Source organism: Antrostomus carolinensis, unplaced genomic scaffold (assembly GCF_000700745.2).
Source record: "Antrostomus carolinensis isolate BGI_N321 unplaced genomic scaffold, ASM70074v2 scaffold19261, whole genome shotgun sequence".
Classification (NCBI taxonomy): Eukaryota; Metazoa; Chordata; class Aves; order Caprimulgiformes; family Caprimulgidae; genus Antrostomus; species Antrostomus carolinensis.
In genome coordinates, this window is record NW_010293718.1 from 1 (window position 1) to 11,632 (window position 11,632).

At 36.5% G+C, this 11,632-nt stretch overlaps 1 protein-coding gene across 1 annotated transcript; it reads right to left on the reverse strand.

Annotated features, from left to right (window-relative positions):
- Positions 1-233: 233 nt before the first annotated feature.
- Positions 234-6,542, reverse strand: LOC104520025 (activating transcription factor 7-interacting protein 1; the record flags this gene model as incomplete). The annotated part of the gene is made up of 3 exons (XM_010177401.1): positions 234-419; positions 1,350-1,505; positions 6,464-6,542. Coding segments are annotated over 3 exons (421 nt in total), but the record flags the coding sequence as incomplete, so codon positions are not given.
- Between the last annotated feature and the right edge of the window lie 5,090 nt (positions 6,543-11,632).

The window sequence follows — 11,632 nt, forward strand, 5'->3', positions numbered from 1 at the left end:
TGATTTCTTAATAGCCTGAGATTTTCTCAAGTCTATAAGCTGGAAAAAAACCCCTAGCCTCTGTAATTAGAATTAGTATTGTTAAAAAAAAAACCCAAAAAACCAAACCCAAAAAACCCAAACCAACAACCCAAGCAACAAAACCAAACCAAAACCACAAACACTACACGCATCAGGTAAAACAGATCAAGCTGTGTCGTGCCAAAACGTGCATGTAAGAAAACATCCCCTACCTCCAGTCTGTGGGTTGACTGGCCTTAAACCTGGGCTTGGCATGACAGCTCCCCTGACAGGATTCTGAACTGGTGGTGCAGGAAGAGTGGTATAGACCACCTGATGGTTAGTAGGGGTTCTTGGTATAGGAAGTTTTGCAGCAGTTTGAGACACTGGCCGATGAGTTACATTCACTGTTGTCGGAGCTGGAAAAAGACAGAGAGACCACAACCTAGAATGGAACTCCACGACATGAAGCTGATATGCCTGTTCCAGAAAACACACCTCCTTCGGAAAACTGACTCATCTGAGCCACGCGAAATAACAACTGTCTCTGTGAAATTCTATCTGCTTTTGATAATGCAAGAAAAGAGAAAACAGCCCAAACAAACAGTAATTTTCACCTGAAATAATAATGCTAATATTAACAAATTCCAAACAGAAAAGATAGATACCCTCCCCCCTCCCCAAAAAAAAGGAAAGAAAAAGGTCGTGAACGCACAGCTGTTGAAAGTATAGAACCCACCACCAAAGAGTCGGTAGAACAAATCAGTCATAAGACAATTCCAACGCCAACTAATCTTCAACAATCATCCACAGAAGAGAGTAAAATAAAGAAAAAAAAGAGGATCTATGTTTCTTTACATTGGAAAGAAAAGGAAAAAAAAAGATACTGCAAACAAACATTTAACTAGGGATGAAACTTCGATGTCAGCCTTGTCATTCACTCTGGCAAAAGGATTAACTGGCAAGTGCAGGTAGAGCCAGAAGCGATGTTGCTAACGCTTTTTTTCCTCCATTACTTAAATAATGCAACTGCTAAGGTTTCTTCTCCTTCACTTTTACAAATAACAGTGTATTGAATAATTTCCATGATCATCCTTTGCAGGATTTCTTGCTCACCATGGAATTAATTTGATCCTGAATTCTGTCCAAACCAACTGGACTATCTCTCCTTTTCACTTCATCAATTTTTAAAAAAAGTTATGGGAAACTGACTAGCGTGGAAGACTAAAAAGTGACTCAAGCACTCTGAGTATTCACTTGAAGAGACCAGCACAACATAGAACATACAAGAGTCTGAAAGAAAAAAAAGGCAGTCTCTGCATTCACATAATGACGTAAAATGAAGTTACCTGTAGGTAATACATGTATGGTGGTCTGGGAAGGTCCACTTGTTGGCACGCCTGTCTGCTGCACAGGGTTAGGCTGCAAAGGCTGCAAGGGTCGAGCCACAGGCTGGGTGGATATGCTCACCCCCGTAACAGGTGTCTGGTTCTGCTTCTTGCCATCTGCTTTAAAACAAAATAAAGTTATAGACAATAGCAAACAGAAATTAGAACATCATAGAGTTTTAAAATCTTTTTTTCCCCTCCTGTCATTCACACATTAGCAAATAATATTTCCTAGCAAGACACTTCTTTGATCTTTTCATTCTGCAAACAAAACTGCAGAAAATTCATTTAATTCCACTCACTTTCATCACCTCAATGTCCCTCTCCCAGCCCCACTCCATCATGTTTCATTCTATCATCATGAAGTCTGCATATTTCAGCATAATTTGGAAACCTGAATTTAATGGAACACTATGACAATCTTTAAAAGTTTCTATTAAAAAAATAATAGCCTAAAACTTTAAAAGGCCTAAACAGTGTTGTACTCAAATTGTTTCCAAAAAGTGGTGAGTTCCCTAAATAAATCTTGTCTACCTTTGATGCTTACATCTTTTGTTATTTGCTGACTCTTTCCTCTGTTCTATCTGTTAGTCAGCCCTGCTTGCTGCTGTTTTAAATTTTCATGCTACTTTCTTAAAAAAGGGGAATCGCTTTATTATTTATAGAAAACTTTAAAAAGATAATTAGTTGTTTTCTCACATTGACACTCTCCTCAGCATGACTTACAAACTTGTGGGAAGTGATAATAGTGTCTGTATCTGTAGTTTTCTACAGCATTTTTTCTCCTTTAGTTTATTTGTGACAACATAAAATATTAATTTGAGTGCAAGTCTGTATGTAATCAACCTTGTGCACAAGTTGAATAAAGAAGAATTGAGAACCTTTTGCCTGGATATTTCAGCTAGATTAAAGTAGTAGTGGGCAGAGAAGGCACCATCAAAAACTAAAAAACACAAAATATAAGAGTAGGTTTTAAGGGCACTCATTCAGAAAAGATTTGTGCTAATAAAATTGTACATGCAGTAGCCACTAATTTACTAAAAGAGTGCACAATATAAAAATAAAAAATACGTTAATACATATTTTATTCTTGAGAAAACATATCAACAATATATTGAAGAACACATTTAGGAACTATCAATTAAGTACACTAACTAGATTTCAAACCATTAAGAACAGGGTTAGCAGCAGTGTAGCTCAAAATGTTGGGTTTTTTAGCAGTTGGGAGACTATTTTGATGGTCTCACTGAGCTGTCTTTAAAACCACCTACTAATAGCTGAAGTAGCTGTACTCTTCACAAACTGCTACATGATAAATTAAATACAATTAAAGACCTCAACAGTAAAATACAAGATAAGTTGCAGACCATATGCTTCCTGTAGACTGAACAGCTGAACTACTTCACTGAAGCCATTTGATGAAAGTATAATTTTCCTGTCTTTCTTTTTTCAAAGTCTATAAAAGGAACAGGAGAGGGATGCTCATTTTGAAAACCAAAGGTGAGACATTTCCTGCTCTTTCATCAACTAACAAGTCTTGTGATTAGTTCAAGCTTCTTTTATTTTCAATGGCTATGAGAGATTTCCCAGTGTTCAACAAATTATTTGACTCTGAAGAGATTCCTACAGAGATGCATACATCTGTTTAGTTTGAATATTTACAGACTGATGCACATCTTAACTGCTACTGGATAATTTAAGCTATGTGAGTACATTCTTAGACACGACCTTGAGAAGATGTGCTCATGAGCCAACTAGTAAAAACCCAGACACACTACTGCTGCTATAAAAATGTAGTTCAAGTAAAAATGACAGACTGGACAAATGTGAGGGCTTTTTTGGATTTGCTTTTGTTTTTAATCTCACACAGAAGCAAGTTCATCTGTCCCTGACAAGTCAAGAGCTGGGTGGATATTCCAGTTGCTGGAAACTAGGTCAGGATTGCACCAGCTACAGGAAATGATGACAGATAACCAACTAGACTTCACTGAATAAATGGAAACAAATAGCAAAGGTTAATTTAGCTATGTAAATAAAAAATGGGCAAGGAAAACAGGAAGACCAGGTACATACTAAGGACAGGACTAAGGTTTAAAGTACAGGATCAGTTCCAATGCTAAATGAAAACAGCATCATATTCACTAAAAATGTGGAACTGGAGGAGACAGGACAATCTGATTTATGGAAATGAGCACAAAATAGAAATCATCACTACTGGAGGTGTAAGCAAAACTCCAAATCTAATACATGAAATTGAAAAGAAGAGGAGCTAATTTCCATGCCAGAAAATGGGCCTACAACACTGCAGTTATATAGCAGGAAGGAGTTTTAATCAGCATACTAATTCAGAAGTGGTATAATGGGATTACAGAACAGCAAACATACTATTCACATGCTCAAGAATAAGACAAACAATTACCCAGAAAACTACAGATTTGTTAATCAGATAAAACAGCTTATAAAATAAAAAAAAAATGATACTGTATGTGGTAATTCTTCCTACAAAAAGATAAATGCAAAAAAAAGTGGAACATGGCTGTTTTTGAGATTATACTTGTGCATCTTTCTTACATTACAAATCCACTTTAGACTAGGTATAGGTATCAGCTAAATTTATTAGCTCTTTTAGTATTTTTATGAAGTCATTTGATACAGTGTACTACACAAATATTTAATAAAAAGGATAGCAAGGGGACTGTACAAGTATTGCAAGATACTTGCACACAGAAAAGTATCTAGATTACTCTGACAAAAGGATGACGAGAATTGTTCTGAACAGGAATTAACAACACTGTCTCAAATGTTACGCAACATTTTCATTAATAATTTTTGCACACATCAGAAGGTGTGCACTAAATTTAGTTGCCAGTGTACCAAACTGGAAGATGCCACCGGTATGGAGGTGGACAAAAATACCACACAAGAACAAAGCTGAGACTTGAGAGTTAGAACAAAAAGATGATGATAGTAGAGAGTACAACAGCAGCCATTTAGTAATTCTAAGAACTCCTACTATTAATGTGGGAAAACATATACAGAGCAGTGAAGATGATCACCTTGCATATGTTGTTACTTATGGAATGTCTGTCCATTGCTTGTCTGATAAAGTAAAGAAGAGAGGAAATGCAAATCTAGGCTGTATCAGATAAATGTTTCCACAGTGTGATGGTAAAACTTTTTTTTTTCCTTGTACATGAAGTACTATTTGAGTGCAAACTGCTGTATGTAAAAAAGGGGTTACAAGTTAGAGACACACATTTTCTGTGTTAACAGAGTGGGGTTTCAAAATGCCAAATCAACAGCTGTTGAAGGACAGCTACTCTGTTTTGTATGAGTATGACGTCTAAACCCAGTGGCCCAAGCACATGATTAGAGATCCTAGTCACTATGACACTAAAAAAACCCCCCAAAACCAACCAAACAAAAATCCTCCACCCTGAAAACATTATTAGCCCTTAAAAATAATGTACAGGGTTTTGTCTGTCTACCATGACTGAAGACTGGGCTTGACGAGTCTATACATGAGTTGGGTCTTCTATGACCCCATACAGAAACTCTGATTTCAGTTTAATAACCTCACAAAACAAAACACCTAAAAATTCTATAGTTCTTAACCTAAAGTTTAAGTCTATTTTACCTTATTTGCATACTCTGGTATACAGTATTACAGATATTAATTTTTGATCCAAATGGAAACTTTATTGGAAAAAGGAAGGCATGGAGAGCAGATTAGATGAACAAGTACTTTCTATCCTGAGGTGGTGTACCAATATATCTAGAACAAAATAAAACCTGCTCCACATCTGCTGTAAATGAAGTGCAGTAGAAAAAATATTTGGCCAGAAGTATACATACATGATTATGCAAAAGCTGTCAGAAGTGTACTCTTCCTCTTTTTAACCTGAACGTTATTATCAGAACACTTGCTCAAAATCCTAGAGATGTGTTTTCACTGTATGGTGAAACTGAAGCTTTTATTAGGGTTTTAGTCCATACATTTCTACAGCTTATATGAAAAATATTGACTCTTCACACAAACTATAAAAATAAACTAATCCACAAGACTGCAGAGTATCGCTGAAAGTCTGGTTTCTGCTTTGCAGTGAAGAGACATATAGGAGCAAACCCAGCCTGAATGTACCCCAATAACCTTCCTCCCAATAAAAGGACAATTTTCTAAAACCTGACAAATAAGGGAAAAGAATTTCAGAATATGCCACAGGAGAAAATTGTAAGATACTGGCTCAATCCTCAAAAAAGAAACTGAGAAAGAATTAAGTTACTATATTGTAATGCAGCTACAACTCCGCCACTGCTGCTAGCACTTCTACTTAGAGAACTTACAGTTGCACACACAACCATGGTGCTCATCTTTTATGGTAATTGTGAGGTAAAGACATACTTCATGCAATCAGGGAGGAAAAAAACTCTGAAAAATGTTACTTTTGATAGGAAAAGATTAGCTGAAATACATTACAATACTGTGACATGCTACTTTAAAACATACCATAAATCTATTTAGATCTCTTGGTATCTTTTACAGAATATTAAATAGGACTGGGTAGCTTAACCTTACCTGACAGTGTCCTGCAACCATTTTTTAAAATCTTTTTGAGAAATAACCCTCAGAACAGATGACAGTGGTAAAAACTTGATTCCATATGCTATTCTGACACTCAGCTAAGCAATTCACAGAATCAAAATCCTCGCTGGAAAGGACTTCTGATGGCTGTGCAGTCCGACCTCTTGTTGAAGCTGGACTGTCACCAACACTAAATCAAAAGATTTTGCGGTTTTGCCCAGCTGAATCTTAAGAACATTCAAGAGTGGAGTTTCTACCATCCTTCCGTGCTGCACTACCTTTCTACTGTTACTTATTTTTCCCTCAATCTCAACCTGAATTCTTTTTCTTGAATGCCTATCAGAATTCTTTAATAACAGTCCTGTTTAACTGAAATACCAAGGAAGAAAATAAACAAAGAGAAACAGAAGTTTATTCCTTTCTGTTATTCAAGGGATGAAATAATACTTGTAGCTCAATTACCTCTGCAGCTAGCAAAATCTTTTTCACCTACCTTGAGAAGAACCATCATCCTCTTCATCCAGTGTAAGATCAATGACCCCTCCTGATTCGCTTCCTGTGACCTTCCCGTTCTGAAAGACAAAACTCCTTCATTTTGCAAAAGCAAATCCAGGGAACACAGGTGGAAAAGGGATACAAACTGAACACTGAGAAGGAGAGGTCTCAGAAATGATGCACTTATTAGAAAGGATCTGATGAAATGAGCAGGAGGAGGAAATTCCAGACAAATTTCTCAGGACTTGAAAAACAGGCAATAACGACTGTATTGCAGTATCAAATATTAAAGTATGTTTAGCTTTGTAAGGAGTAAAAAAAACCTGATGACCAGTAGCATATTGTTATTTTACAGGTAAATAAATAACAATTTGGTGTTACAGAGTATCTTTTAATTATGACTCTTATTTTAATCTGGTTGTCATCTGTGCTTTCCTCTATAGTAGCATAACCTTTTGACAGAACCAGGCCAATATATTACTTACCTTGAGACAGCTCAGCCTATGTGCCTATCAAGAAACTGACTTCACAGTAAGAAAAAGGGAAAGGTACACTGGAACCTGTAATGCTTATAAAATGTGCAATCAAAAGCCACAGGAAACTCCAATTGTATCCAGCTTTTTAAAGTAATTTCATTACTGTATTTTTATCCATTATCACAAATTTTAGCATTCTATTATTCTACATATGAAGCCATCTGTAACCACCTCTTTACAGAGGAGAAAGGGATCTTTTAAGCTAGTGTGAAGGGTAAATGTTACAAAAAAGCCTAAAGGACCATCAAGCAAGATTTATCTTCTGGATCAACTGCTGTCCCTTGGCTGTTCAGATGGAGGGATTGCCAACATTGTACTTTAGGTCATGGAAAAAATACTGGGGGAGGTCCTATATATTTTTATGTTTTTAAATACACTTTTTTGAAAAAAATCTTGAATTATGGCAATTTCTAGTTGCTTAAACTTGCTGCAAAAGTTAGAGGTTTTGTAGGAGAGATTATCATTTATTGTTGGACTGAACTGCTGACTATGATTTATGAACTGATTTATGGATTAGACTAAACCAGGTTCCTTAGGACAGACAAAGGGTTAGGAAACTAACATAATTATCAAAATCTCTGAACACTTATCATGGAAAAAAGCATTAAGAGTTATCAGTCCCACATGGCCTGTACAAATGCCAATGTGATCAGTCCTAGGAAGATTACACATTTTTCAGTGCAGTCTACTGGAGACAGATACAAAACGCCTAAGCACTGAGATTATCTGTTTCTATGACCTTTCATTTGAATAAAACTAAGCCTTTAAGGAGGTTCTAAAGACAATTCTCACACAGACAAGGCTTTGAGAAGAGGGAAAAGAGGTATCACATGATTACTAAATGCAAACAAAAGCTGTGTCCAAATTATTGGTCACTGAATCTGGAGTGCCTGACATGACTGATTTCTTCATTATGCATTATTACAACTCAATTTCTTCTTAAGTTCTGATGCTGCCACTGATGAAATTATGCTAATAATTTACATGATACACAACCTGAGTAAAAAATACCTAACTACTTATGTTCACAAGCAATAGAAGAGACCTCTATAGGGACTCTATCTTTGCTATACATAGAGAAACATCTTTCTGATAAGCATGGAATTCATATATTAATAAAATAATTTTTGCTATACATAGAGAAACATCTTTCTGATTTATTAAGCATGGAATTCATATATTAATAAAATAATCAATGATTACTTGATTTGCATAAAGTCAAGAGGAATTTCATTCCAACTTGATAATCTTCCCAGTAAACTATGTGTATTTTGAACTATGGCACTCTCTGCCAGGAGAAAGCAGATTGAAAAAATGGAGGGGGAGATTTATAAGGAACTGGAGAAAGAAAAAACTAACCCTAAGCTATTAATTTCTCCTCACTTTAAAACACATTAGTCTGAAGTAATTTCCTTTCAATTCTTCTTCTGCAAGTACATCTAGATCCTTACAAAAATACTCTGTATGAGAGGAACTGTTTTGAATCCCTACTTAACTGTACCAGCCAAGAAAGTTCTTTGAATTTCCAAGTCAGCAAGTGTCACTGTATGCATTTTTTATTTTGGTGAGTCTGGATGGACAAAATCTTGAGTTAAACAGGTAACTATTAAATGATAAATCCAATCAGTCAACAAGGTCTCATACATGCACTTGTCAGGTAGAAAGACCTTCTTATAGTGAGCCAAACTATTCAAGGTTTTCTACTAAACAATCCTGGTAGCAACCTCCTCAACAGGAACTATCCGTAAGTAATCAGGCTCTTTCCACAGTCGGAACCAGAAGCTGCAGATCTACAGGGAAGTGTTTTGAGTGGTGCTCTGGGGCACATCGCCCAGTCCTGGTTCCAGGGCACACACTCCAGCTACTCCAAGAAGATTCTGTACTCCACTACTGAAGTACACCTGAAGTCCTGACTCCCCAGCCTCCCCAACTAGATTCCCCTAGTTCACTGACCCCGCATCTCCCTTGAATGAAATTTAGGGGTACAGGAAAATTTTAAGGAAACCTGAAACACTGAAAATGCTGCACACAGTGTTTCCTACCTAGGGGGATACAGTGCAGGAGAGTTGTCACTTACCACCTGCATGGTTAAGACCTACAAATGGAACCATTTGGAATCATCCCTGACAAAAGCAATTAATCTATGGTTTTCAGAAAATCCTGTGCCCACACAATCAAGAAAATAAAAACACTCCTTTTGAGCATCATGAGTATTTTGCTCAGGAATTCTCTCAGAGAAATTTTTGTTGCTACAAGGACTTGTGAAAACTCCAGTTTACAACACAGCTACGTTTGAGGAAAGGCTAGAGAGAAACAACTGCTACTGCTTCTGTAAACAGAACAGAGTGGGATTCTGAGGAAGAGACTGCCATGCCATACATTAAAAACAAAATCAGAAACCAGCTTAAGGAGGTTTGCAGCCCTGATGAAGACAAAGGGAAGGCTGATATTGGACTTTCAGTCATGTATGAACAACCTTCACATTTATGTCAAAAACTGAAATAAGAGAACGAGTCTTTCAGTGTCTTATATTAGATTTCAGCAAGCATTTGGGCAGAAACTGTTAAGACAGAAAAGCAAAGGCAAGGCATTCTGGTCTGCTATCAGTTTTTGGCTTTCTTCAAACACCGGAAGCAAAGAACCTGAACCTGCTTCAGCTGATCTCTGCCAAAGAGTAAGATGATGCAATCATAACACCTTTTCATCAATATAGTCACGCTAGTGAAATAACTAAAAACATTTAATGAGAACCCAAAACATGCCTAGTGCTTTAGTTCACATATTGCCTAGTAAGTCTGAATAACAAAAGATTCAGTCACCTTAGAATATCAAATAAGCTGGAAAAGAAACAAAATAACCACAGTAATATGAAGTGATCTCTATTTATTTAAAGATCACAGTTACAAAAAAACCCCAACCAACCAAACAAAAAACCAACCCAAGGCAAACAAACCCACAACTCCCAAAACCATAATTTCATCATTTGTCAGAACCAGAGCACCAGTCTCCAGACAGACCAGAACTGGCACTTATATTTGATTGTTTACAACAGCATCTGGGTAGTTTCTAGTAATCAAACAGAAAAGTTTACACTGAGATTTAAAATAAATGTAACCTGCCAAACTCCCTTTTTTATCCTTCTTAACAGCTCATATTTGTTAATGTATATGCCTTTAAATTCCAAGTAAGTGGAAACCCTCCAAAATACTGACATTTTGGACCTGTTTTATCCATAGCTGATAAGGTAACTGTACACCTGGAAGCAGTAACATCACGAACTGAACCATCCAGTTAACCACAACTGTATCTGAGCTGCCTTGGTTTAAATCTTTCTCTGCTTTCACATAGCAGGCAGCAGTGTAACGATTTTAACTTAACACAAAACAATGCAATGAAAAAAATCAAATTAAAATTAAATTAAAAATTAAACCGAACAAATCCTGCTCTGAAATGTCACAGTTTTAAAGATAAACAAGAAAAAAAATTTTAGGATGAAAGCAAGAAAAATACAACCCTTCATCTTTTCCCAACTTCCTAATTTTAATATAGTCACATCTTTATTCTTCATCTGGTCAGTGAACTTCCATTTGCAATTAATATGTTTTGCATAAAAACAATGTGTCCTGTGATGTTCTACATCAAGTCTAATGCAAATACAGCCCAAGAAGATGCATGCAACTTTTGAGTTGAAAGGCAAAACACTAGTGGAGGAAGAGGACTGCAAGATTACGATGAAGAGCTGAAACAAAGGTGAAAAAAGGAAGGAGGAGGAAGAAAAAAGGCAGTGGGGGGAAAAGAGAATTACAAGCCAAGCAGCAGCTGAGCACGCACCACTCCAAATAGGGAAGGACAGTGAGAGCATATTGTAATGCTGCTCCCCAATTCTCACCCAGTGTTGAGCACTTCTCCTGAAACACCCAGCCAAGGAGAAGGCACTTCACATTTACAGTCTTGATCTATTTTGAAAAGTGTTTTCTTTAAAGAAAATCTTGTCAAATTGCAGGCCCTCTGCCCCGGCTTCTTCAGCTGGCAAAGCCATGTCCACACCGACTACATTTGCCAATATGTAACTATTCCCTGGGCTCTGCTTGCGTGCCAAATGCCACAGGCAAGCATCTAACTTGGAATGTGTGAAGGAGAAGTATTTTAATGTCAAGAACATAACTTGTGAAAGCAGCAACTAAAGGACCCTAGAAAAGGTGTAAAAACACAAGAGTAAATCCTCATCCCTTTCAAACAGCTGAGTGAAACCTGGTTAAGTCCTGAAACAGAGACTAAGTCACAACCTTCTCTAAACACCATTTAACTAGTTAAGTGTAAAAAGCTTTATCGTGTATATGGAAGATAAAATAATGAAAAGTATGTATGAAATTAATCTGACTATTCAGATTTGTGCATTTTTCTTACTGAAATTATTAGAAATTGGTCTTTCTAAGTGTTCTACTAGTTGTAAAACTTTAGTAGAAATGATCTATAGTACTGATTCTTCTGAGTAACATTTTCAGGTTTTTTTTTTTTTTTTGTTTTTTGTTTTTTTGTTTGTTTGTTTGTTTGTTTTAACCATGAGAACGACTAGAAACAGACTTAAGTTTTGATTTCTTACATAAAATGTCTATTTATATTACAGTAGT